This window comes from Tinamus guttatus, unplaced genomic scaffold (assembly GCF_059628265.1).
Source record: "Tinamus guttatus ecotype Peru unplaced genomic scaffold, ASM5962826v1 Tinamus_guttatus_pri_ptg000226l, whole genome shotgun sequence".
NCBI lineage: Eukaryota > Metazoa > Chordata > Aves > Tinamiformes > Tinamidae > Tinamus > Tinamus guttatus.
In genome coordinates this window covers 4,505,382-4,533,256 of record NW_028288760.1, presented here as the reverse complement: position 1 = coordinate 4,533,256, position 27,875 = coordinate 4,505,382, and the positions used below count along the sequence as shown (strand labels likewise).

At 52.6% G+C, this 27,875-nt stretch overlaps 2 protein-coding genes across 3 annotated transcripts in view; one reads left to right on the top strand and one right to left on the bottom strand.

Moving 5' to 3' along the window:
* Window positions 1-2,606: 2,606 nt before the first annotated feature.
* Window positions 2,607-4,898, bottom strand: OLFML2A (olfactomedin like 2A). Its single transcript, XM_088525400.1, is given in 6 exon segments — window positions 2,607-3,208; window positions 3,288-3,461; window positions 3,515-4,007; window positions 4,087-4,266; window positions 4,427-4,534; window positions 4,609-4,898. Coding segments are annotated over 6 exon segments (1,794 nt in total). The 5' UTR covers window positions 4,846-4,898.
* A 1,828-nt stretch (window positions 4,899-6,726) lies between these two features.
* The window catches only part of NR6A1 (nuclear receptor subfamily 6 group A member 1), a 70,636-nt gene continuing 49,487 nt past the window's right edge, over window positions 6,727-27,875 (top strand). For both annotated transcript variants that reach the window (XM_088525397.1, XM_088525396.1), the window contains exons 1-3: window positions 6,727-6,797; window positions 16,029-16,070; window positions 21,769-21,828. In XM_088525397.1, coding sequence (XP_088381523.1) covers window positions 6,731-6,797; window positions 16,029-16,070; window positions 21,769-21,828 — 169 coding nt within the window. In that variant the 5' untranslated portion in view covers window positions 6,727-6,730. The remainder of the gene's footprint in view (window positions 6,798-16,028; window positions 16,071-21,768; window positions 21,829-27,875) is intronic.

Here is a 27,875-nt window from a genome sequence, read left to right as displayed (position 1 = left end):
CCGTGCCCAGGGCCCCGGGCAGCCAGCCTGGGAACGGCCGTTTCCACTCGGGAGCGACGCGGCCGCGTGCCTTGGCCGGGCTCTTCCTCCCTTCCCTCCGCTCCCGTGTCGCTGCCTTCTGCAGCCCGTTTCCTCAGGGAACACGGCCGTGCCGGGAGCAGCTGCCAACCCCCATTCCCTGGGCTGGGAATGCAGCAAGTCTCCACCAATAACCCAATCGTGCAGGAGGGAGCGGGGACACCGCCAGGCCCAGCTGCCTCCCTTTCCCTGCTCAGAGAGGGCTGGAGGCCGGTGCTGCAGCGGAGGCTCTGGGGGCCGCCCTGGCTCCGTTCCCGATCGTTGCATTGCGACATCCTGGCCTCGGGTACCCGCTGGCTCCGCGTCTCCGCTGCGGTGCCGCCTGCCTCCCTGCCGGGCGGGTTTAATCCCTTAATCGCGACGGTCAGAGGTGGTGCCGGCCGCGGGGGGCAGGAATGTCTGCGCAGCAGCAGGGAGGGCCGGGCCCGGCACCGTGTCCTGGCACCGGTCACCCGTCCCGGTCTGCACCTGGCGGGGGGCGGGCGCAGGGGAGCAGGGACAAGGAGCAGCAGGAGCAGGGACCGCGGCGGCTGCTCCTGCACCCGCTCCCTGCGCGCCGCCTGGTCGGGAGAGCCGGGCAGCTGCAGCCGGTGCTTCCCGGGCATGGGCCGCTTTGTGGAGCGGGTCCTCCCGCTGCCCCGTGAGTGGGGCCGGGCGCTACCCGGCTTCCGCAGCACGGCCGGGCTCTCACCAGCTGCTGGCTTGGACATGCTGTGTGTGCCCAGCAGGGTGGGCATCCCGGCACAGCATGCATCCCGGTGCAGCGAGCATCCTGCCCGGCACGGCACGCATCCCACCTGGCACGGCATGCATCCCGGCACAGCGAGCATCCTGCCCGGCACGGCATGCATCCCACCTGGCACGGCATGCATCCCGGTGCAGCGAGCATCCTGCCTGGCACGGCATGCATCCCACCTGGCACGGCATGCATCCCGGTGCAGCAAGCATCCTGCCCGGCACGGCATGCATCCCATGCATCCCACCTGGCACGGCATGCATCCCGGTGCAGCGAGCATCCTGCCTGGCACGGCACACATCCCATGCATCCCACCTGGCACGGCATGCATCCCGGTGCAGCGAGCATCCTGCTTGGCACGGCACGCATCCCATGCATCCCACCTGGCACGGCATGCATCCCGGTGCAGCGAGCATCCTGCCTGGCACGGCACACATCCCGGCACGGCGAGGACTCCAGCACCGCACGCATCCTGCCTGGTGCTGCCTGGCCGCAGCCGCCCTACGTGGGGATTCATTTGCCAGTACAAAGCCGCTGCTGCGGAAATGTCTCACATCCCTGCGATATCCCCAGCATTGCCCTCTGCAATGACAAACATTCCCCTCGTGTTTGTTCTTTCGCTTGTTTTCCCTCTGCTCCCAGGGAGCTGAGAGCGAGGACATGGAGAGGGACATGGGGCTCCGAGGGGACCAGCCGGCTGCCGTGTTTTCCTTCGGCATCGGAGCGGCCCTCACCCCAGCACAGCACGGCGGCGCGGAGCAAAACTGCAGCCCCTGCGGAAGGACAACAAAGCCCCGGAATTAGAGATGCACTGGGAGTTTATTTTGCTGCAAAAAAATGTCAGAAATCTGCAGTGTTTGGACAGGGATTTGCCGGGGAGTGTGAGATGAAAGGCTGGCAGTGACCCAGGCCAGGGAAAGTCCGGCCCGCGGCCTTTCTTGTGGCTGGGCCGCGCACCGGGAGCCCCGCGCCGGGCAGCCCGTTCCCGCGGGCACGGTGCTGCCAGCCAGGGATGCCAGCCGGGAGCTGCCGGGCAGGATCCGCTCCTGCTGCTTTTGCCAGGTTAAAGTGAGAGCACATTTCCCTGGCAGCGAGAGCCAGCTCCAGCTGTTACTGCTCAGGCTGCAGCTCGGACCTGGAAATGGCAGAATTCCCCTCTTTCCCCCGGGATGGAGCCAGGCGATGCTGCCAGCTTGGTGTGCCGGGGACGTGGCCCCCGTGGGCAGCGGGACGGCGGGAGGGAGCTGCCCACGCGGGGCCTCGGGCTGCCCTTGGCCTGCCCGGCAGCAGAGCGGGTCGGGAAGGAGCGTTGGAGCTCGGACAGCTGCAAACGCTGCTCCCAGGCGGGAGGAAGCCGGAGCGGGGCCGGGCGAGGACGCGGGGCAGCGCGGCCCGGGGAGCAGCGCCCCACGTGCGCCCACAAACGCGGGGGGAGCCGGCGGGGAGCGGGGACGGACGCGCTGCTGCAGGACGGATGGCCGGGGGGACGCCCTGCCGCCGCAGGGACGGACGCCCTGCCCACTGTTCCTGGCCTCGCGCCAGGAGCAATGACACAAGCGCAGAGCCTGGTTTGCGCGTTGCTTTTTAATATTGTTCACTTCTAAATGGGCAGGAAACCCTGGCGAGCGCGGGGGCCCTGCGGCGGCGGGAGGGGATGAACCCCGGGGCCGCGCGTGCGTTAAATAACAAGCTAGCAAGCGGCAGAAGCAAAGGGGCATCGCGGGGCCGGCGGCTGCGCCCCATGGCAGCACCTCCCCATGGGCCGGCAGCGCCGCGGGGCCCGGCCGGGCGCTCACAGCGCGAAGTGCAGCCTGTAGGTCATCTGGTGGCCGTTGTCCCAGGCGTAGAGCACCTTCTCCTTGGGGTTGTAGTCGACCTGCGTGGTGAAGGCGTACTGGTTGAGGAAGGGCAGCCTGGGGTCCGCCTCGGTGTCCGTGTGCGTGTCGAAGGCGTAGGAGATGTGCCCGTCCGTCTGGCTGTAGGTGTCCACGGCGTAGAGGACGCCGCACACCACGAAGCAGTTGCCGTAGGCGCTGCGCTGCAGCCCCGTCCTCCACGTGGTCTCCTTGCGCACAGAGAGGTCCGCGGGGTCGAGACGGCTCAGGACGATCACCTCCTGCTGCGCGTAGTCGTCATCCGCTGCCGGGTAGATGACCCAGAGCCCGCTCTCGTCCACGGCAAAGTCGATGTCCGAGTGGCCCCGCCACTTCCAGGGCGTCGCGGCCTCGTAGACCACGTCGTGGAGCAGCGCCCAGGCAGCCACGTAGCGCTCCCGCAGGTCGTACTTGATGATGTTCTTGGTGAAGGCGCGGTTGTAGTAGAAGGCGCCGCGATAGACCACGTGCCCGGTGCCAATCCAGTTGTAGGGCAGCTTGTAGACGTTGCTCCAGCGGCCTGCGAGCGGCACGGGGAGGCGGTGAGGGGCTGCCGGGCACCCCGCACCCCTGGCACCCTCAGCCCCGCACGCCCTCACCCTGCTTGAAGCTCTCCAGGCTCCTGAACTCCACGAGGCTGTTGCCGTAGTAGTAGTTGGTGACGTAGACGCGGTCGTCCTTGGCTGCCGGGTCCTTCATCCAGGCGCCCTCGTTGCGCCCGTAGCTGTGCTGCTCGGTCGGGGGCTCCACCGAGGCCAGGGTGCCCTCGCACGCTGCGGGGCAGCAGCGAGAGGAGGAGGGAGGTTCGGCACGGGCGCCTGGGGACGCTGCTGGCCCTCCCGCCCCCGCCACGCTCACCCACCTCCGCCGGGCGCCTCGGGGCTGTGGCTGCTGTTGGCGGGGGGCTCGGCGGTGCCCGGCCGCGGGGGGCTGCTCTCCGGCCCCAGCGCGGTGCCCGTGGACGGGGGGATGATGCGGGCTGGGCGCCCGGATGGATTTGCCGGGGCAGCTGCTCCCCGCGCCCGGGGCGGCCCAGACTCACCACGGCCGGTGCCGCCGGCCGGCCCCTCCGCCTCCTGCCGCGACTTGTAGTAGGTGACGCCGCGGAGCAGGGGCTGCGGTGCCACGGGCGCCCGGGGCTTTGGCGTGGGCTGCGCCACCCCCCGGCCCTTGGCTGGCTCCTTCCTGGGCTTCTCTGCCTTGGGCTGCTTCTCCTTGGGCGCGCGCGGGGCTGTCTCTGCCGCCTTGCCCCGCTCCGGCGGGCTCTTGCGGGCACCGGCGTACCGGCCCGCCTCCCTGCCGCGGCCACCGGCCGTGTCCTGGCACAGAGCGCAGCGCTCAGCCCTGCTGCCCCGGCGCCCCACGGCATGTGGACGGGCAGGGCAGCCGGGCCCCTACCTGCGCCTTGCTGTCGGCTGCCGCGTCCTTCTGCAGCAGCTGGTGGCCCAGGTTGGAGATCTCCTTCTTGATGCCCATCATGATGTCGGAGTAGTTCTCGTAGCGGCGCATCTGGTCGCTGAGGTGCAGGACGCTCTGCTTCACCTGCTCGCTCTCCCTGCTCAGGTTGCTCTTGATGGTCTGTGGGGAGCGGAGGGACCAGGCCCGGTGTAGGGATCCCCCATGGATGTGGCCCCCAGCACCACAGGACCTGGCAGACAGCTCAGTGTGGGGCTGGGGGTCCCTAGGGGGCAGGACGAGGCTGCAACCCGGGTGTGTGGCCGCTCCGGCGCAGACCTACCTCCTCGAGGGTGTTCATCTGGGCCACCACCTTGCTGATGTAGGAGTGGACCTTCATGAGGTCCATGCTGTAGAGCGTCCCCTCCAGCAGGTCCACCATGGACTGCAGCTGCGGAGGCGGTGCCAAGGCTGAGCCGGGGGTGCAGGCACCAGCCCCGCGCAGAGCCACGGAGCACGCGGTACCTTGAAGAGCTCGGGCGCCTGCTTCTTCATCTTCTCCATCTTCCACTCGTTCTCGCAGGGGTTGAGCGAGGAGGGCGGCGCGGTGCAGGAGCACTTGCAGTCGGCCCCGGAGCTCACCGTCTCCACGGTGTAGAAGTCCTCGGCACGCAGGCTGCCGTCGCGCGCTCGCCCGCAGGCCTCCTTGCTCAGCGGCCGCAGGATGCACTTGCAGCGGCAGTCGGAGCCCTCCGAGGTCATCCGCACCTGCTCGCCCTCGCCCAGCGCCTGCGCGGGACACGCTGCGTGGGACCCTGCCCAGCTGCAGCCCCAGTGCCGGGAACGTCCCTCGGTCACTGCTGCGGAGCCACATCCAGGACAGCAGCGACTTGTGCCCGGCCCCGGGGATGGGAGCTGAGCGTCTGGCAGCGGCACCAAGGGCCGCTCGCTCCACTTCACACCCCTCCATGGGAAAAATCCATGCCGGAAGCCGGGCTTTGGCCCGGCTGCTGACCTGGAAAAACTGGCTTATCCGTGCCCAGGGCTCCTGTCTCCCCGGCTCCGTGGCTGGCTGGGGACTGCGGAACGGGGGGAGCAGCTCGGGCAGCCGGCTCCTCGCAGGCAGCCGCCAGCGCCGGGAGGCGCTTCCTGCCTCCCGGGGTCCCGGGGAGCAGCAGCCCGAGGCTTTTCCTCCGTGCCCAGCTCCGGGCCAAGCAGGTGCCTTCCCCGGCTGCCGGCCCGGCGGCCCCGTGGGAACGGGATGCTCCCTGCCCGGACACCACTGCCCCGGGGAAGCCGTGGGAGAACAGGAGCCCGGGGAGCCGGGACGGGACGGGGGACACGCGCCAGGCTCCCGCTCCCGGCGGCGTCGGGCGCCGCAGCCGCCCCGGCGCCCGCCCGGCGGGCAGAGCCCGCGCCGCCCTGAAGCTTCCTGCGCTGCCGCGCGTCCTGTTTCCCGGCGATATGGGGCAAGGAAGCGCGGCCGGGCCAGGTCCGGCGCCCCGGGGCAGCGCCGGATCCGGGCCGGGCTCGGGGGAGCGGCTGCGCCAAGGCACCAAGGAACTGGCCTTCCTCCTTCTCACGGCTCCTTAACCGGGGCGGCCGCGCGGGCACCGGACGCGGCACCTGGTCCCCAAGCAGACACTGGAGCCAGGCGGGCGGCGGGGGCAGCGGCGGCCGGACCGAGTCCCACGGAGCCCGGGCGGGCACCGAGCGCGGGCACCGAGCGCTGCGCGCGGACACCGGGTGGTTCCGTCCCGCGAACATCCCCGTTCCCGTGGCCGCTCCAAGCCCCTCGCGCACCGCGCGGTCGGGGGCCGGGGGCACGGCCGGTGCCGGAGCCGCGCTCGCCGCCTGCCCCCTGCCCGCGCCGCCCCGACGGCGCCGGTGCCGCTTCCTACCGTGGCGGCCGCCAGCGCGGGCAGCAGCAGCACCGGGAGCAGCAGCGGCCGCATGGCGAGAGCGGCGCCGAGCGCCCGGCACCGAGCGCGCCCGCCTCGCTGCGCTGCGCCCCGCCCGGCCCGGCCCGGCCCGGCCGCCGCCGCGGGGAGGAGCCGCCGCCCGCCCCGCCCGCCCCGCGACGGCACCGGTGGCACCGGCACCACCGGCACCCGCAGCGCCGCCGCGCGGTGCCCCCGGGACTGTCCGCAGCCCCCGCGCCGGGATGTCCTGTGCCATCGGGTACCCAACACCCCTATCCCGGGGCGGCCGGTGCTCCCGGTGTCCCCAGGCCGGGACTGTAGGGTGCCGTCGGGGATCCAGCGCCGCTGTCCCGGCGGTCCGGTGCCCCCGGGCCGGGCGCGCGGACTCCCGGGCGGGCCGGGCCGGGCTCGCTGCGGCCCCGGGCGCCCCCTAGCGCCGCTGCCGCTGCCGGGGCGGCCGCGCCCGGTGACGCCCCGGGCGGGCGCGCGCCGGGCGGACTACAGCTCCCGTGGTGCCCCGCGGCGCCCCCCGCGGCGCCGCCCGCAGGACTACAGCTCCCGTGGTGCCCCGCGGCAGGGCGGTGCCGCCGGGACTACGCTTCCCGTGGCGCCCCGCGGCGCCCGCAGCGGCGGCGGCGGCGCGGGCTGTCACAGCGCCCGGAGCGGCCATGGGGCAGCGCGGCCGCTGAGAGCCCCGCGCCCGGCGCGCCCGGCCCGGCGCGGCCATGGAGCTGGAGCCGCCCGCGGAGCTCCCGGAGCCGCGCGCCGCCGCCAAGGGGCCGCCGCGCAACGGTGAGTGCGGCGCGGAGCGGCGCCCCGGCCCGGGCGGGCGGGCCTGGCGGGGGGAGCGGCGGGCCCGCGAGGCAGCGTGCCCGGTGTGCCCGGCAGGGGCGCCCGGGGCTGCGTGTGCCCGTGGGGCTGCCCGCTTGGGAGGCTGGGGAGACGCCCCGGCGGGCGTTTTGGGGTTGCCCGTGTGTGCGCTGAGGGCCGGGGTTGGGGGGGCCTGTATTGGGGGGGGGCGTCCCTGTGCGCCCTGGGACCCGATGTTTTCGGGGGGGGGGGGGTCTCTGTGTGCGCTGGGGCCCTGTGCTTTGGGGCGGGGGGGGTCCGTGTATGTGTTGGGGCTCGGTGTTCTGGGGGGCGGCTCTGCGGTGCTGGGGCCCTGTGTTTTTGGGGGGTCTCTGTGTTTTTGGAAGTGCCTGCCCGCTGGGGCTCTGTGTTTTGGGGGTGCCGGGGGCACCGCGCTGCTGGGCGCTGCTCCGCGCGTGTCCCCGCGCCCCCACGCGTGTCCCCACGCGCAATCGGGCCCCTCCGCGGGTCCCCGGGGGCAGGTGCCGCTGCCGGAGGTCGCGCCCGTCCCCCCGGGCCGCCCTCGGCGCCGGGCCCGGTGCCGGCTCCCTCCGGCCGGGCCGCTTCCCGCCGCGCCCGCGGTGTCGGGGATCCATCCCGCGTGTAAACAGAGCCTGAATATTTTATAACGGCGGAATTCGCGGCATTGCCTCTTGTTGTTATACAGCGAATCAATAAACGCTATACACATGCAACTCGGGCCCGTCCTGGGCAGCATAACAAAGGGGCTGCGGTTGCAAATGCAAAAGCGGCCGCTCTTTCTGCACCCGAGCCGGGCTCCTGCTTTGTGAATCTCTGCTTTATTTCGCAGCGACTTTCTTTTTACCGGCTCCTATTATCACTGTCAGGTTGTAATACCGCTCAGGCAGGAGTTTAACAAGAAATACCAATCAATCACTGTGACCCTTTCAGAGATAATAACCGGGTTAGCCAGCCCAAATCGGTAAAGTTCAGGGGATGCTTGTTTGTTTCTTATCTCTTTATAAGGAATTTGTTTCTAAGGTAATGATGCTTGCTGCTACTTTACCCTCAGTAGAAAACAAGCACATTTTTTTTTAATCTAAATGAATTTTTGTTTATGTGCTGTAGTTTCAAAAATTGCCAAAAGTCCATTTTATGTAAGGGTGAGATAGGAAAGGATGTAGTTTCAGAAGTATGAAGATGCACCACAGTTTTGCTGTATTTCCGTATCTTGTGCAGTAAGTTACGGCTCTGCTAGATGCCGTGTTTGCTTTGAGCTCCCCTTGCTGTGCTCTGTGTGATGCGAGTTATTTTCCGCTGACATCTGGATGCTTAGGATGCGCGAAATGTTTATTTGGGCAGTGCGTATGCTGTTGCTTTCTGGCTGTGCTGCTTTTGGTGTTTATAGGCACCATTTGGAAGACTTTTACACTTCCAGTATGCAGATACTGCATCTGCACTTGAATGTCCCTGCTAATTTTTATGGTTTACAATTGTATTTTACCATGCTAAGGTGATTTTTTTTTCTCTTTGAAAGGATTTATTCAAACAAGAGATTTCTTTTAAGAAAATATTTAGATACAAGGACTACTGATGAGATGTTTCTATAACACCTTCAAATGCAAATGTTTAATTATGTCTCTTTGTGAGGCTTCTAGAAGCCTCTTTTTTTTCTTCCCCCCCTCCTCCTTAATCAGATACACAATTAGATGCAGGATAGTTTTCCCCCTTAATATTATGCTCTCTAACATTCTAACTTAATTTAATTTGGAAAGTGTCTGTTGCTCCTGTGTCCTTAATGATTTAACTGTATTAACACTTGGCCCGCATTAGTCCCCCCCCGAAGTGTGCATACTTTGACTTTTTAATCTCTTTTTGATTTGCTGGCTTACTTTTAAAAATCGGCCGCCTGTCTCGCGTGGCTGTTCCACGTGAGAGACGTTGTACCTGGGGCTGCAGTCGGTTCTGAATGGGTGATGTAACAACCCTTTCCTGCTTTGCCTCCCCAAATGTGAAATGCTGACATGCTATTGAGACATTGCTTGACCTTCAGCCTCTGCAAAGCCCCGGCAGCCGGGGGAGGAGTGGAGAGCCGCCTGCATCGGGTGGCACCGCCGCAGCTTAGGAAATACCTGCGAGCGGCCGTGGCAAACTCGGGCTCTTAGCGCTCCCGCCCCTTGAGGAAGGTTCGTAAAATTCTGATGCCTTGAGGACAAGGAAAATCAAATCGTGTGCCGTGTATGTGGTGAGTAGGATTGCATCGTCGGCTGCTGTGTTAAAGTCATTAATGAACTCAAGCTTTGCATGTGGCTGCCGGGTTAACCCCTAGTAAACGGTGGGACAAGTTTCCTGGCACCTTTAGTGAAGGAAACATCCGGATAATTCTGATAGGCAGTTACGTGATTTTATTTCACCATTCACAGCTTCCCTCTTTTTGAGGGTTAATCTGACACGTTGGGTAATAGTTTCCCTTTACCACCTAGAGCACGTAGCCTCTGCCATGTAAGGAGCATATTTTATGCTCAATCAAATGGAGCATGAGGAAAATGAGCTCTTTTTTACCTTTCCTGGTAAATGACAGGGTATGCGCTCCTCTGAACACCAGCAGTAAGTTGGTGCTGCTGCCACATAGTGCTTCTCAAATAATTATTTAGACAAGTTGTTTTAAATCATTATGTTAGGGCATTCATTTTCCCTGCACTCCAAGCAATTATTTCTCAACAGGTCCCATTTAAGACTAAGTTATCTGTAATTTCAGCCAGCAATCTTTCCCTTCTGTGGGAAGAGGGGAGAAGGAAAACATAGTGGTTCTTGCATCCTTTTATTTAATTTCTTTCCTAAAATAAGGGTAAAACGGGTTATCTGGAGTGAAGATACTTTGGGACATGCTTTGTTATGTGTTCTCTGAAGGCAGATTTACATATTGGGAAACTGCGTTTAGGGGAATACCAAACTCAGACATAGGGTTCCAATCTGAACAGAGTCTGCAGCAGAGAGCAGGTTTGTGAGAGCAGAGAGATTGCAGAGTTTATAAAGAGAAACCCTGGTGCTTGCATCCCTTCCCTCCCCGGCGCTCGTGGAAACTCTGCTGGCTCCGCACTGACGGTTTTAGTGGTTCTCTACGCTCGATTGCTTTGCGTCTGTTGAGATAAGCCTCAGTTAAAGACAATTTCATTGATATAGTTAGGTCTTAATTTACTTGCTATAAACTTTTTGAAAGATCAGGGAGCGCAGCAAAGGGAACCGTCGAAAGAGAACGCTGCTAAACTCAAAATGTCTCTGAACAAGAAGTTACAGTGTTTTAAAACACTAGTTTGGCTTTTTGAATGTAAATGGCTCTTAATCTTCATAAAGTGATTGATAACAGAATTCTGAGCTTGAGCTTGTGATGAGGAGAGACTTGTAATTTAGCAAGAACTTAACTCCTACGTTTGTTTTGATTTGAGTATAAGGTGGGAGAAACCTCTCGGTGTAGAGCTGGAATTCAGCACGGATGGTGTCTGTAGATCATTAATCAGGAAAGTAGTTTCATGCAAGCTTTTTTGTACTGAAAACAAGGCTAGCAATGTATGTTCAGCAGACGCACAGCATGATGTGACATGACAGCAACAGTTTTTTTGCTACCCTATGATGTGTTTCAAAGATGCAGTACTTGGGGAAGAGAGGGAGTTCTTTCACCGAGTACACTGTTTCCTGATTGTGAGGAAGCAGGGTTTCTCTCTGGCAAACTGCTTCTGTGTTTTTTTTTTTTTTTTTTTTTTTTTTTTTTTTTTTTTGGAGGACATTGTGACATTATTGTGTGTAATCAGTTTATTAAATTTCTGTTTAACTCTTACGTGATGGTGATTTCAACAAATGCGTTTACGCTTGCATTCTCCGAGAATGAGAACACAGTTTATCCTGTTGATAAACTGCCTGTTTAACTAAAGCCTTTAGCAGTGTAATCTGGTAATTGGAATTAAGTCATTTACATAAAGAATTGGCCCAGGATTTCATCAGATGGCTGCTGGTGAGCCCAAACGCATTCTTTCCCTCCAGCTGTATTAAACCAGCCTTTTGATCCTCTCGCTTCCCCCCCTCCGCTAAGCCGGAGTGGTTATCACTTTGCAAAGTTAATTGAGGAAGGGCAGTTGCAGGACAGGAGGACCCTTCGAGCTTTAGCTTTAGTCTTAATTATTATATTTCTAATTACCTAATTAGAAGACTTACAGGTTTTTCACGTTAGTAAAAATGGTTCTAACAGACTTTTTAGAAAGAGGGAACACAGCTGACAGAGTAGCCACAGTGATACTGCCTTTTTTTTAATCCTCTTCCTTTTGAGAATGCATTAGAAAAAAATTCTAAAAATTCCCCAAACTCCTAATGTCAGGTTAACTATAAACTGCCATAACATCCTTGTCTCGAAACAAATCTCTCTGAAACTTGATGGAAACTCTTCAAGTTCTTGTAAATGGATCCCAGAACTGCGAGGCCCTTGGGACCAACTCTCAGACAAGTTTCTTGTCACGTAAAACCATAGAAGCTCTGCAGGCAGAAGCCAGGAGTGGCAGTGGTCACATTTCTAAAGGCTGAGCCCTGCTCAGGCTCTCTAGTGCTAATTGATCAGCTACAAGTGTAATTAATATTGCGGCAGCGGTGCGCAGTTACCGTTCAAATCGGCAGCATCTGCTGCGTTCGCCCTGCGAGCGCACGCGTTCCCTGCGGTGGTTCCCTGCGTTTCAGGTGGTGGAGCCAGGTCCAAACACAACCGGTTCCGGCATCGGCGGGAGCCCCGCGGGGCCGGCGCCGCCGCGGGGGGCTGGCAGCTCCCGGCCTCCGTGGTGCTCCCAGGTCCACTTTCCCGTCAGATCCTGGTCAGGCTTCTAAATTACACAAAAGTCACTTTTCTGCCCATTTATGGAAATGAAAGTTATTTTTAGGCTGAAATAACTATAAACACAAACTTTAGTGTCTAGATTCTTTAGAAGAGAGGCTGTTAACCTGGCAGGTTTTTAGCAGGGGTTGGAGAAGATACTTCCTCTAGATGAAGCTCCAACCTGACTTATTTTTAATGGTGTCAAACTAATTGAAATTTTCTTCAACCCCCATAAAACATAACTATTATTTTGTTAATTAGAGTCTGATACTAACTTGAAAGTGTTTGCTAATGGAAAGATCTTGTAGATGGATTTGAGAGATTCGTAAAGCTCTTTGGCTTATGCTGATGGTATTGATCCAGCATGGGAAATCGTAGCTTACTCGTAATTAATTAATTGGAAATTCCCAGTTGGTGCTTGGTAGGTGCACTGTTTTTGACAGTGTGGGGGGTGTCTAAGGAGAGGAGCACCCCAGTCCTCCCTGGCAAGGGGCCCGAGGAGGCCGTTGTGGGAAACGTCACCGTGTTCGCTGAACCTGCAGGCTCTGGACACGCTGGTTCGTTGAGGCAAGTGCTGGGTGGCACCTACCGCAGAGCAGCCCTGGTGGAGAGGTAGCAGCCTGGCTGCTGTTGTGCCCTCCACCTCTGTCTTGTTGGCTTTGTTAAGTCTTTCTTTGCCTGCTTCTATTTCCCCCCTAACCTGGTGTATAGTGTGTTGGTTGCCACCCTCACCCTGCAGTTGACCATTAGCATTTCTTTTTTGATTTATGTAGCAGCTTTGCTCACTGTCACTATCGCCGGCTGATATCCTTAAAAATGACATTTTCTAGTCCTGGAAACTTATGCATTAAACAAAACTGCATAAAGGAAAATCCCCAGGCCTGTTGGAGACCTGTAAAAAGGACACCCAGCAGGAAGAGAGGCCCATGTCTTGAAATATTCATCAATCATTTTCCTGGCACCAGGAAACCAATCAACCTTCTAAGGAGTGGAGCATAATCAATCACGCAATGTGGGAAATTGGAATCACTGGCCCTACCAAAAATGTCCCTTCATGTTGACAGGGTAAAAAGATTGTTGTGTTTGTGCTTCTTCCCAAGTAGTAGCTTGCATGTTTGGTGCGAAGAACTCTGAGAAGAAAACGGGTTAAGCTTAGGCTAACGATTCCTCCCTCCCACCCCCAGTGATTAAGTTGCCCTATGTTTCGCTTTTACATTTTATTTTTCACCTTTCTGTAGCTGATAGGCAAAGGTTTTGTCCCCACATCATTAACCACCTCATTCTGTAAACTGCAAGTTCAACAGATGCTGGTTTTCCTCTGCCGGATCAGAACTCTAAGATTTTTACAGCCCCTTCAAGACAGTTGAAAATAGTTTGTTTTGCGAACTGTGACACTGGGGATGAAGAAGCCATGCAAGAATATATATTGCTGGAAATCCTTCATTGGAAAAATATTTGTTCCGTATCCCCTATGGAATAAGGAGCAGTCGACTGTGATCCCTGCTGTGCCTTGTTTGGAGTTGTTCTGTGGGTGCTGCTCCGGAGGCTGCAGGAGCAGGGCCGCTCCGGGGGCGCTTCCCGCCTCCGTCCTCACGTGCGGAGGGGTCCGGCTGCGGAGCGGGGCGCTTGTTTGGAAAGCCGTGGCTTTCTGCCTGAATAACTAGCGACATCTGAAACAAATGTCACTTAAACAAAACGCGCCCCCCTGCCCCAGCACTCGAATACACGTAAGCGGTGCGTGGGGCGGCCGCGGCTCCGCGCCGCGCGGGCCCTGCGTGACGGCTCGGCCCGCGTGCAGCTCCGCTCACCGCGCTTGCCACCAACCGCTGCGTCGGCGTTAAGGTGACTTGCCCGCCATGCAGATGTGCAGCCGCTAACGAACGAGATCGCCAGCTGCTCTTAAATACCGAGGGCAAAATACAAAAATCCCCGTTAGTAAATAAAGCTTTGAAATGACCTTGAATCTAAAGCTGTCCTGAGGTAAATTTATGGCTTTTCCTCCTTGCGACAGAGCGGGGTGCAGCGGCGCACGGTGCCGTTTGGTGAAACGTTTGATGCAGCCTCGGTGGCCGGGGGGCAGCGCGCGGAGCCGCGAGCAGAGAGGGCAGAGCTGCCGCCTCGCGCCTGCCTCTCTGGAAACTGAAGCTCTTCTGGCTTTTAGGGGCTTACCAGGACTCACTTGCTTTACTTCCTGAGAAGTCCAGCAGGATACTTAGTATCTCCCTACTTTCGAAAAAAAGCTTTTTTTTTTTTTTTTTTTTTCTCTCAGTCAGTGAAAATTCTGAGCTACTTGTCGTTCTATAGCACCCAAAAGGAGAGGTCATGGCCTATTTCACCTTATTTGGTCCATTTAAGATCGGATCACTCGGATTAAATTTTATGGTTTTTTTCTTGGTCGAGTGAGGTGTTTTTGAGCCTGGACGCGGTTCGCGGTCGCAGGGCAGGAGGGCCCAGGGTGCTCAGATGACAGGCCCAGCACCAGGCCGCTGGCCAAGCAGAACGGGGGCCATCTGTGAAACGTGACAGTGATGAACTGGCAGCCAGTGCCCAGGCGGGGCTGCTCCTGCGCGGCTTGTATGGAGCGATCAATCTGTGAATCACCGAGGGGGGACAGCGGGCAAGAGCGAGTCACCCCGACGTGCGAGCGCGGAGACCCCGCGCTGCCGAGGCGCTCGCCGGAGCGGTGGTACCGGAGCCGCGCGGCGCTGGCGCCCCGGTCTGCGCTGCCCGCCCGGAGCAGCCGGGCCAGCGCCGCAGCGGGAACTGAGCACCAGGAGACTCAGCTGCTGCTGAGGCTGCCAGGGCCTCTCGGCCCCTACCTGCCCCTTGGTTTCACTGCGTTTGGGGGCTTTTCCTTCTCCTCAACTCGCCATGGATGTCAGTGCTGATTCGCCACCACTTGCGTGCAGCAGCTTCTTCAGATCCTTGTTCAGCAAAGCTGGGGATGCCACTGAGAAATGAACTAGGAATACGTTGGGTGTGGGTATTTATGTGTGTATGTTACTAGGTTAGCAAATATCAAAATGTTTACATTACTCAGCTTTAAAGAGTAACAAATAGATTTCTCATAGGAATGAATGTAACAATTGCTTTAGGATTATAAAACTTGTAATGATAAATCTTAAGACAAAAAAGTAAATTAAACTATTAAAGAAACTTATATCTTTATGAAGTTGTTAAAAATAAAATTAAAGTTTCAGATTTTCCTTCAGAGCAACGGTGTATACTAAATTCACTCCAAAATAACTTTCACATTGAGAACAAGAGCTTCCCTCTTTAAAATGTAGCTTTTTTTTTTCTCCTTGTATTTAAAGTGATCTACTAGTGCAACTGGAGACAAGTGTCTTCAAAACGTAAGGAATGATGCTGCTGCCCTGAGGAATCTTTGATAGTTCTCAAGCACTTTCTGGTGTGCTTTTTAAGACGCTTAGATGTGTGTTGCCAAACAAAAAGCTAATAAGAGACATGGCATCCTGCAAAATGAGATTTTTAGCAGTAGACAGATGTGGATGGAAAGACTCTGCAAGAGAAAGGAAAGTGTTTCTGGAATTGCAAACAGCAGGAGCTAATACGGTTTGCAAACACGGTAGACAGTAGGCAGAGGGGTAGGTGGTGAGAAAGAATCAAATTTCTCTTGATTCTTGTGTGTACATAATCCCCATCCCTGGGAGGCCAAATTCTTAGTGTAAGCTTCTCTCTCTGACAAAGCCCCAAATACTGGTATTTGTGGGATTAAAAGGGAAGCTGTCAATGAGGCTAGAAGGCTGTAGATAACTATATAGATTTCACGAAACAAAGATTTATTAATAAATTTGTAATGAGCTGGTCACACATGTTAAGATGATGCTGAAGCTGTGGAACAGCATTGATCACGTGTTTGAGTTTCAAAACGGTGCTTTTCAGCTGAGCCTTTTTCTGCAGCTTGTGCTACCTTTTGAAGTAGGTTGCTGCAGCCCGAAGACTCTGATATGAAAGCGTTTAACCTATGAGGTGCCCAGTACTTTGAGTTCAGGCTCGTTAATTGCTTTGGTTCTTTCACGTGGCATGCAGTGAGAACTGCTCTGGCTTATACAGTTAGGATTATATCCTATTTGCAAAACCTGTCGCTTCTCATCAGTAGTTCTTGCCTGAAACTGTTAACTTATTTGCTGTAACTAGATCATCTTTTTTATAAGCATTATAGAAATATACTCTACCTAGGCAGTTGTAAAGCTTTCACTTTTTTCCTAATAATGTGTTTTAAAGTTGATTATGTGTTCAGTGATTGATTTTAATGTTTTTTTTGTGCGTGTGTGTGGTGACAATGAGGAAAATTGTTTCAAAATGCCTGGTGTTTATACCTGTTTTTCACATTCTAGGATTCTGTCGAGATCCTTCAACAGAACGTGATTCATCTGCTAGTAAGTACTAGTTAGTCTCCTTTCATTTCCAGGGCTGGAAGGGTTCGTGGAGCGAGCGGAGGTTTAGGGGGCATTGACTGTGTCCAGCTGAAGTCTATTAAAGTTAAAGCTGTAATATCATCTACACTAATTAAAATTTGGAGAGAAATGCTATTAAATCATTTGCCTTGTGTTTAGGGAAAAGCTGTTTTCAGAGCTCTTTGGGTCTGTTCTCTAGGATCACAGTTTGGCACACATTTGCTATTGAGGTAAAATGGCACACACTGTTTTGCAATGAAAAGGTCTATTTATGGTGCCGAGTTACTGTCTGAAGCAGTGGTGTTGGGCTCCTAGGAGCACCCATCTCTGGCTGATTTGGAACCTAATTGCCAGCATATTCTGGGTGCTACAATGTCATAGCAGCAGGCAAGTATTAATCTGGGTTGATGTTAATTCTTAAAGCATCAATGTCATCTCTACTCCTGCGTAACATTTTTTAAGTAGATAACTGTGGTCGATTGAATATATGGATATTGCTATAGTAGTTTGCCAGGGACTGGTGTTAGCCAACATTTTATCAGTTGATCAAAGAGCAAAGAAAGGATTGCCACTAATTTGTAGACAGTACAAAGATTTACAAAATGATTATGCAATGATGTTTCAATATTGGAGAAGGGTAGACTGCATGGTAGGCAATATCCTGCTCAACCAAAACATACTCCAGGTATAGCAGATGCAAAACTCCCTGTCTTGGAACGAAGACAGCATGCCTGTGGAACAGGGAATTACATTCTGGGAAGCATTGGCTGTGAAACAGTTGGAAGGTATTTATAATACCTTGATAAGTGCCTGTCACTGCAATGCTGCAGAAGCAGCACTGGTGTGATCCTGTGAATCTGCGGAGAAAGACTAACATGAGTCAATTCACGGGTAAAGAAACTAGATGTTTCAGTAAGACGTGTGTAGATTTGATTATGACAGTTTTGTTCGCTATTGAGTTGAATATCCAGTGCACCTCTTGGCTCGTATTTCTAATTCCCTGGGGTAGCAGAGCAGCCAGATTTCAAGAAGTGCACTGCGCCCTGTGCAGAAAATGCAGCAGACGTGTGAAAATCTTGCCCATAACTCACACGGCAGAGTTGATATCACTGCAGCCCAGATCTCCCTGCTCTAGATTCTGTGTCTTGGGAAGCATTCCAGGAATCCTGTGACTTTTGATGGCATCAATAAATCAGATACCATGCCAACAGCATTTTCCTGGAATGTAAACAGACATTTAAAATAGCAATGTCTGGACAGTATATTTTGAAGGATATAGTGTAGGCACCAGCTCTTTAAGTATGTGGAACATTAAAGAAAGAAACATGACTTATGTTAATAAATAGGAACTGTGGTTGTTTCCTGTGTTCATGAAAATAGTTCAGAATATTTACTGCGGGGTGACCTTACTTGCCAGTCCCCTCTCCTAACAGCGTGTGTTTTCAGTGTTGAGGTGAGATTGTAGAAGCTCTGCCTGATGTAGGGGAAAGGGGAGGAATGTCTCTGTATAATAAAATTAGCTGATAAGGGATAATGAATCACCTTTACTCAGCTCTGCGCAGTAGCAGCTGATCTGGGGATGTGCAGACTGGCCAGTGTCACCTCGATCCCTGGGATGAACATGGAGAAAATCCTCCCTGGAGGAGCGTTCCGCCCCGCGAGGGCCGAGGCGGCAGCGCCCGCGGAGGCTCTCGCAGAAGAGAGGCCGCGGGACGTCAGATGGCAGCTTCTGCCTACAGGGGTGCTAAGGGTCAAACGGAGCCAAAATCTTCTGAGGTGGTTGCCGAAGGGTCAAGATGCTCCCAGGTTGCAACAAGGGAAACTTCTTCTGGGAGGAAAAACCAGCTGCTGGTGGGAGTGCTGCAGCTCTGGACTGGTGTCCGGAGGCTGCGGATGTCCATTCTTGAAGAGGCTCCGTGTTTGTACAGACCCTGCCCAGCCGGGTCCGGCCTTGCAGCAGCTCTGCAGCGTGGGGAAGGGAGCACTGGACGAGCCCCAGAGACCCCTGCCAGCCTCAGTTACCCGCTGAGGATGGGATCCATCCCTCACAACAGCTGATACTGCCATCTTTGCAGACATCTGTGATGCCTCTATCTCCGCTTTAGAGGGAGAAGTCCTTAACCTACATGGTCTGTGTTTTTCTGAAGTCGTATTTCCTGGTTTTTAGCATATGTTTTGGGAGGTCTTTACCAAAATATTATCCAACTAACGGATATTTGACTAGGCAAATTCTTCCTGCCACTTCACGAGCTTTGCTGTGTTTTACCCAAGCAACACGTGTGAAATGTATCTTTAGCAGCTCCCTGTTGGTCAGAAACGGTGGGAAAAGATGTTACTCGTGGAACCTGCATGCGCTGGAGCTTCTTCTAGTCCTGCGTATTCCTGTGCTTGTTCGGGGCAGCGTGTTCTAGCCTTCCTGTTCGGAGGAAGGTGACAGCTCTTTGCAGGGGGACTAAAACTGACGCGCCAAAATCTTCAAAGTCCAATGCTATGTCGCAGGTTCAGGCTAAGTTCATTTCTAGGAGTAGCCTCCTTATACCCCTCCAATTAGCATAAGCAGGGACAAGGGCAGTCAAAGGTCAAGAGAAGTTCAGAATAGCATAACCTCTTCTAGCAGCGTTTCCAGCGTTCCTAGTCCTGCGAAGCTCTCCGAGCTGTTCCTGCCCTCGTGTTTACTATACAGCTGTAAAACTCAAAGAACAAGGCCTGGCTTGATACAAGGGAAGCTGAAATCAAGTTGCTGAGAATAGCTAGCATTGTTGCTTAAAACAGGAGAAATAATTGATTTATGTTATGGTGGCCAATTAGGTTGTAAAGTGAGAAACTCTTAAAGCAACCCTGTGGCTTCAAGGCAGCTTTTTGCTCTGATTTCTGCTCAGCAAATAGGAGGTACCCCAATAAAGGTCATCAGCTCCGTGAGCTAAATTATTAATTCCTTTCATGCCACTCAGGGCTTGTAAACAGTGTATAATACAGGCAAACAATTGGCACTGTTCACGTATTGGGCAGAGGAAAGGTCAGAGGGGAAATAGCAGCATTGGCAGCAGCTGCTTCATAGCTGAGCAGACTTTTGTCCTTTTCATCTGTTAGAGCAAACCTGTTCCCAAAATTTTAGCTGGCTGTGAACTCATACCTCCTCTCTTAGTTGAATTGTTTTTAGGAAATCAATGTTTTGCATAAAATCACGGAAATGGAAAGGGCTGGAGGGGAGGGTGAGGGAAAAGGATAAAAGAAAAAGCAATATTCACATGTTGTAGAAAATTGATTTTTTTTAAATATTTATTTACATGGATGAGGCATTTAAAGTCTACTCGTTCAAGGCACATTGAAGTCTTATGAAGCTTTTTTTTTTTTTTTTGGAAGCATGATTTGAGATTAATAGGGTGTAAATAGCCACTTTGCCACTAGTACAAGAATAGGGATGTTTTCAAGTGTCTGTCTTTCCTCGTGGACTAGACTTGTTTCTTGTTGATACCGCTGGTGGGATCCCGGCCGGCCACCGAGCAGGACGTGCTTGTGTTTCTAGGAGCACTTGCAAGAGCATCGAGGGAGCTGCGGTAACCTCAGCCTTGGGCCGGGGCCCGGCTGTGCCAGCCACGGGGAATGTGCTGCCAATCGTAATTCAAACACCTGCATAACTTGAGGCTTGACTGAACTTGTCCCTTCTAGGAATAGTTATACACGTCTGTTGTTGATAACCCTTGGTGTGACATTACGGTGAACAATCTGGAAAAGTAATGGACTTAAATCTAAACTGCATCTCTTCCCACTCCGAAACTTCTGTTCAGGAGGCACGTGCTTCATCTGGCTGCTTTTGCAGTGACACTTGATAAGCGGCTCCAGATGTTGGCAGGTGTGCGGCGCTGCCCTGCGCGAGGGTGACGCGGAGCCGCCGCGCGCGGCGCGGGCGCCGCTGGCCTCGCTGCTCCTGCCATCTGGCCGCCTCGCAGGGCACTTGACCTCCTTTTGCCAAAGAGCAGCAGGTACCCTCGGAACGACCATCTGCTGATCTGCTCCTCCAACCTTTCTGAAAGCCGAGTTGTGCGCAAAACTGATACCTAAATGAACTAAATCTTTACCATTGTCAGAAGCACAAATATAGTGCTGCTTTTAGGGTTATATTGGCTATATATGGAAGCATGTGTATATTATGTTGTATAGGAGAAAATGCTAAGCCCCTTGTAAGTATCTGGAATCGCTATATTGCATATAAAGAATCTTTACTTACAAAGACACGGGCCTGGTTTGTGGCCTGCTAGCCGTCTCTGGACGGGGGAAGGGGGACAAGCAATTCCTGCATATAGAAATAAGGTAGCAAACAGGAAACTGCCAAACCCATTTTTGTCTTTAAGAAGCTGAAAAATACACTCCATAGAGCAGGACTGTCAGAAAAGCCACAGTCCTGCAGCGTTGCGTGCAGCTTTCCAAAGACTCGTGAAAGAAACGCAAGTAAGAGACATGTCAGATATCAATTAATTTGTTCAAAAATTCCGGGCAGTAAATATCTCCATCACGTGGTGGAGAGGGCGTTTCCAAACAAGCCCGTCACGGTTTGTGCGTGCGGCACGCTGCGCTGCTGCTGGCCCTGCGCCGTGCGGCGCGTTCGGCTCCCAAGCAAAGGGCTCTCGCTAGGCACGACGTGGCTGCAAAATGCTCTGCTAAAGTGTTTGTTTGTTTGTAGGTTGCATAATTAGACCGAAATGTTTTTTACGCTTTTTAGTGTAAACACTCTTCAGTGAGTGGCATGCTGTGGAATAAATCAGAACTGTTACAAATGTAAAAACAATCTTTGGACCAATCACAAGCTTGAGCTGTGGACTGAAGTTATGTTTCTAAGGTTGTATTCTATAGTTGAGGAATGTAAAGCTATAGTAGGCATTTCTTGTGTCTTAAAGCTATATGAGAGGTATTTATAATAACATGGTATCTGCTAGCATCAAAATGATAGAGATCGTTTTGCTTGATAACTTGAAATTTGTAAAAATGTGGTGAGCTGAATTTCACTTGCTTAAAAAACAAGCAAGTGATCAAGCCACAAAGAGGCTGCATTACTGTTTTACCTCACTTAATTAGATGAAAACTGACTCTGTTCCAGGAAAATGGTTTTCTTCCTGCTTTGGGTCCTGGAAAGATGGATCCTTTCCAAATGCCAAGAGTATGTGGCAATTGAATCAGATCAGGTTCTGGCTTGTTTGTTTATTTTAATTAGCAAAACATAGGGCTCTAGTCTCCTTTCCTCTTTCATCAGAAAATAAAGCTTTGTCTTCAGAGCTGCCTTTTGCTGACACGGGAAGTGACAGCAGCCCTCTTGCAGGGAATGCTTTGCAGGCAGCCGCACAGCCCCAAGGAAGGCTCCCCTTCAGGAGCTGGGGTTCTGTGCAGTTTAAAGCTGACAGGATTTAGGATTTCTTCGTGGTGAAAGTTGTTTGATGCAACATTCACAAACCAACCCTCTCAAGTTGGCAGATTACAGAACTGGCTGCTCTGAAGAGCAGCCTGGGAGACAATGTATATGTGAGATAGAAATCTGAAGAGGAAAGGACAGCGCTGTTAGTTAACTGCCTCTCAGAGCAACTTCTGTCTACAGATAAATGAAGATAGGAATATTCCATTAAAATGTTAAAGCCAAGTGCTTGGTAAAATGCACACGACAATCTTCTCATTTTCATTTTCTCATTAGCGACAGATGTGGAGCAGATGAGTTCCTCCTCTCCTGTCCTTCCCGTGAACTCCATGGGCAGTAAGTACCACTTTTTATTGCCACACGAGGTGGACTTTCTTACTCTGAGGTTCTCCAAAGAGGAGGATTCGTACTTTGCTGTACAAACCTTGACAAGTTGAGCAGCCAGTGCTAGTGCATGGCCGCGGGGGTGCCGATGTTGGCGCGCTTGCGTCGCCCTTGCTCAGCACAGCCGAGTGGGCAGACACGGGCCCCAGCATTTGCGCCCGTCTAGTGCTGCTGGTGGAAGGTGCTCCCATAGCGAGGTGGCAGCGGGAGCTGGGAGGTAAGTGCTGTATCATACAGTGATACGATGACTGAAACATGGGGTGTTGGGGAACTGTTGGTGTGAAAGCCCCTGTGTGAAGTGTAGCAGCATTATCCTTTGAAATTCTCAGAGAGAGATTTCTGATGAAATTGAAAGCGGTTAGTTGGTAAAATCCTCTTCCCATTCAATGAATTCTGGGCCTGTAACTATAAAACTAAAATTCTAGCTGCTAGACACTTAAAACAATGCAAATTCAGAATTACTTTTTAATACTCCATCTAGTGGTATTGAATCAAAGGACCAAAGGTATTTTGTTGAAAATAAACCACTAGGTGGCAACAAGTCCTTGCCACACTTGGAAGTTGCAGGCTTAAACTCAGAACGATTGTGTGTATGTAATAGAGGAATGAGGTCTGTGCAAATTTTTAAATTGAAACAACATTTCACTTTTTTTTCTGAAATTTAAGTAATTTCAAATATAACAGATTAACTGACAGCTCAATAAAAAATAATGCCCAGATGTTAGAAACTGACCAAAATCCTAACAGTCAAGATCCTGTGGCTCTGCCATGCGTGTTATTGTGCTGATGGATTTACTTGCATTTATGGGCGAGCACTGAGGCTTTGGAGAACTATGGGTCCTTTATAGTGAGAAAAGTGGCTCCTCCCTCTAAGGAGAAGAGTTGTGTATATTAAATGTATAATAGGTTCAGAGTTGCATATGTGTATGCAGTTTTGTGTGTTCAATGGTAAAGCACAGTGTTTTATGCATCTAGCAGGGCTTTCACTTGCCTGATTGCTTACATATGGAAACAGATGAAACTTCACATGCATATATTCAGTCAAATTTAAATGGCAGTTTAAATTAGACTTATGAAAAAATATGGATTTATAGCCTGGAATATCTTAATTTTACTGCATTCAGCTCTCTATGTTAATGGATATTAAAACTCAGTTTTCCTTGACACCTTCCTATCAGGATGTATCTGCTAAATACTAAAAGCAATGCTGTCTAATAAGAGTTGAATGACCCTTTCTTCTCTCTTAAATCTTCATATATTTTTGCTAGTCTAATTTGCCTATCTGGAGCTTTCATGTCTATGTTATCTTCTGCTGATCTGAAAATGCTTGTCAAACTTGTGAAGATACCGATATAAATTTCTGATGAACCAAATAAACTGAGCTCCTGGAGTTCTTCCGATGTCCTCCCGTCTTTGGTGCGATCCCGCGCGGCCGGGACGGGCCCCGCTGCTCCGCTGGGCGCGCAGGGCTCGGCCGCGCTCGTCCCGCTGTGCCCAGACCCGCAGCAGCAGGTTGTGCTGCCTGTGCTGGAGCTGGGATCTCTGAAAGGTACCGTATAGTTGGTGTCAAAAGCATCAAAACCTCCTGGGCATGAATTTTTTAGAATTCTATACATTTCTGCTTGGCTGCTTTTCCCTAGTGTTTTCCTTGATCGAAGATCTTGCTGTCTTATTACCAAACTCGATTAAAGCAAAAGCTCTAAGGATTTTCACAGTGCAAGAGAAAAATGAATTCTAAACAGCTTTCAAACTGAATTCTTTTTCTTATTTGTGCATTGAGAGTCCTTAAGAACTGTGGAGTATGTGCTTAAATCTCAGGTTCAAGTCAGGCATTAGCAGAGGAGGCAGTGGCCCCTTTACTGTAGTTCTTCCAGTTTGTTTGGGATGTCTTATGCAGTGCAAGTGCCGTGAATTATTTTCACTTTTTTTGCACTAAGGATGAACATCTGTGCCAGGACTTTGTTTTGTGTTTTCATACACGTGTATGCCGGGAAAACTAATAGGCTGAGTGAAACTTGGGTGTTTAAAATGACGACATACAAGTACTTTCTTGTACGGCATTTAAGAGGGCACTGGGGAAAAGAAGACAAATTGTGCCCTCACACTTTGAGTCCTCGAAACAGTCTGAAAGATTCAAAATTTAAAAGGCAAAATGTCAAGCCGGATTCAGAACCAAGTCTTCTGTCATGCGTCTGTTTAACAGTGTCTAAGCATTCCAGCAGGAGCGCTTGTTAATAAGCCTTGCAGGTTGTTCTCTTCCTGTTATGCAATGAGTTTTCGATGTCAAACTGCCATCCTCACAGAGAGCTTAGTGGAAATGCTCTGCATTGACTGAAGTGTGACTGAGCTGTGTCCTCCACTGTCAGACCTAGGGGAATGGGAAGGAGTTTTTTGTCTGTTAATTCCCAGTTCTGCAAGGGGTCGTCTGTTAGTTTTGTAGTTCTGTTGAAATCAATGAAATTTCTTGCCTATAAACCTGAATGTGGTTAGGCAGAACAAGCTGTCCTTTTGATATCAGCCAATGCTAAAAACATTAACTCTTATGGCCTAGGTAGATCCCTGGGAGTTATCAGAATAACTTCAGAGGTGCCTAGGAGAAGAATTACTCCGTGTTTTAGTCCAGACTTGAAACAGTGGAACAAGGGCAGAGCTCAGCAGCTTTCAGCCTGTGCTGGCTGCCCACGAGCTCCTTCCTGGAGCTGCCTCCGCCGCGGGCTTGGAGCTCAGCTGTGTTCTGGAGCTCCCTGCTGCTTCTCATTGACCACCCTGGCTCTGCTCGGCCCCTGCAAGTTCTCTTTAACTCACCAGGCAGCTCAGATACCTGCTCTTTTCCCAGGACATACAGAACTGTTAATAACTGTTCCCAACTCTGAGGGTGGGAGAAAAGCGGAGTGGAGCAAGAAGGGTTTGTAGTGAGAGCGTCCCAAAGGCAGAGGAAGGTAGAGGGACCACTTTGCATTGCCTGACGTCCTTCAGGAACATCTCTGCTGGGAGAACAAGGTGGCCTGGGAGCCAAAACTTTGGGAATCCAGGGGCGAGAAGGGCACAAGAAAGAGGCTATTGTTTTCGGCCCCTCTCCTCTGAAATGTGACCCCTTCCCAGGGCGGGAAAGTTCCTGTTTAGTGGTAATGTGATGACTCTGCTCGTAGTACACAGAGCCCTGTGAAGGATTATAATGATACTGCCCATAGAGGCTGGCTCTATCGCTATCACTTACACGCAGTAAAACAAAGAATGAACTTGGTGGGTGGCTGAAACATGACCCATGAAATGTGGCTTGGGCTAACACCTGATGAACATCTGTTAACGATGTGCATTCCAGCTTTGCATTTCTTCTGGTGTTTTCCTGATGCACACTGGCCTGCCTTGGCTTTAATTTCAGGGAGAAGAGCTGCTGCAATAGCAGATAGGTGTCACCTTTGGCCTTCTAAAGGTGAAAATGCTGGGCTGGAGATCAGCCAGCTGCTGGTGCTAGTGGGCTGTAACCTCGGTTTGGTCCGTAGGAACAACGGAGAAACTTGCTGGCACACTGTCTTTGCAGAACACCTCGGTGTGGCTAGAGGCTGTTCTGCAAGGTTGCCAAGGGGAAAGGTGCCACCAAACACCTTGTTCTAACTTGAATTGTGTAGTCAGGCCATTGATATAACTGCAGCTCTGGAAAACCCACTTAATGATCACTAAATCATTCCTCATTTGTAGCCTGCTGCGTTTCTTATGTACTTTTTGGTTTCTCCTGTGTTTTTTTTTTTTTTTAAAAACTTCTTTGAAGTTATACTTAATGTTGACATTTATAATATACATGAAAAAAATGAAATTAATGATAACAGCTAATCACTGGGCTATTTCTACTCTTCCATAAGTTTGCTTTGCACAAATGGATTTTCTTTAAAAATATATATATTCACAGCAGAAGTAGATTACACAAAATTGTTTTTACATGCTTCAGTAAGCAGTACAGACTTGTATAAAAATGCACATGACGGTGGGGTTTTCATATTTAAACAGTAGGATTTCTATATTCTCTATAAAGTGTTCAGCATTGAGGAAGCTTCTCGAAGCTGATAGATGACAGAAGTCTGCTCCAATCTGTACTGCAGATGGATCATGGTTCTTTTTTCCCTGTATTTGCAAGAAAAGGGCCTCAATAGACACACTGCAGTCCAGTACACGGCAGACTGCAGACTCTTCCAAAGGTTCAGGTTTTGTGCGAGGAGAATCTTTTTTTTTTTTTTTTTCTCAGTTTTCTACAAGTTCCGCTATTGAATTGGGGTCTGTTTTTGCATTGCTGTGCGAGAGGATGTGTCTCAAATGCTTCATATAGTTAACGGGCTTCCTGAAAAATTACTTGTGCCCTGTTACGAGGTCTGCTTTTCTGTAATGGTTCTCTCGCTTTAACTGCAGTTCACTACTTTGCAAAATGTGAATCCTCAAGGTGGCTGCCGGGTGATAAAGAGCATCAGCGCAGGCAGAAACTGCAATGTCCCGTCCTAGCATTCCTCAGGGAGACCATGTCTGGGGCTCTGCCGTTCCCTGCACAGGGCGCTCGAACACAGCGCTTGCCCAACGGGACGCGTGGCGCGTTCACTACCAGCCCGCCGCACGCAGACTCGCAGCTCGCTGGTCCGCAGTTTGCATTCATTGATCAGTGAGTTGATAGAAACGAAAACCCACCGACAGCAATGAATGTTGATTGCAGCCATTAGGTGCCTGGAGGACAGCACCGCACGTCTTGTGAGCGAGGTGTCTGTGAGCCTCCCCATGGCGCGAACGACACTGCCGTCGTCTCCGTCTCGGGACGCCCTCGAGGACCGCATGAAGTGGTGGCTCCGCAGAGCGGCCTGGCGGTGCCCGCGGCCTGGCGGTCCCTGCGGCCTGGTGGCCTGTGGCCTGGCGGCCTGCCTCGCACACGGATTGTCCCTGCGGCCTGGCGGTGCCCGCGGCCTGGCGGTGCCCGCGGCCTGGCGGCGCCCGCCTCGCATGCTGGCAGTGCTGGGAGCAGCCCTTGCGAGCACCCCGAGGCCCAGCGCCATCGCGCCGGTGCTGAGGGCGCAAGCAAGCGCAGCCAGCCAGCCCAAATGGAAAGGAGGTTTCCAGCCTCATCCTGCCCATTTCCTGCAATTTGAACATAACCCTGTACTTGAATTCGTTTCTAAATTTACTACATACTTATGGGTTTGTTACTGTTTTTGTGCTGTTCATACGAATCATTCCATTACACTCAGATGCTTTGTCCTTCAGAAATTAGCCTTAGTTTATATTATTTTTTTTTTCTTAAATAGAAAACAGCCATTTCTTACGCACTGGTTCTTTCTGAAAGAAAGGTAGAACTAAGAAAACTCCACTAGCTTCTTTGCTCTTAATGTAATCTGTAAATCATGACCTGTTAATAGCAACCACGCGTGGAACGTTATGAAGGTTCAAGCTTCCCGTTTATCAGAGGGTTGGTGATAAACCTCAAGGTACAGTCAACGGTCGATGGTTTTCTCTAGTTCTCAAACTCACCGACAGCGTTGAATGTTCGCTGAAGCTATCCGACGGCGGCTGTGTGCATGCACTGCGCATACTTTCCATGCATATGTTTTCCATAGACTAGCAGTGGAAACACTGCTGAGGGCTGCACATTCTTTGTTGTAAAGTCTTAAAGTATTTTAATTACGAAATGGAACCACGATGGCTAATGAGTTGCAGAAGTGTAAGACTACAGTTATTGATGCTAAATTGCTTTAATGTTTCTTAAAGCAGCTTTGAACATACCTGAAATAGAGCTGTGTAAAAGGCTTTCCTCTTGCGGATATAAATGCTCGAAATAGGTATAGAAAAAGGTTTTAGAATGTTTTAGATTCCTTTCTAAAGCTCCCTTAAGTAAAAGCAAAGTGGGGGGGTCACTACATTCTACAGCTGCAAACCAACAAAGGGGGCAGTGGGCAGCCCCACGTCTGTTGCTCGGTCGATTTTTCAGTTTCTATCTCTACAATTCTTACCCTTTCTTGATCTTGGCT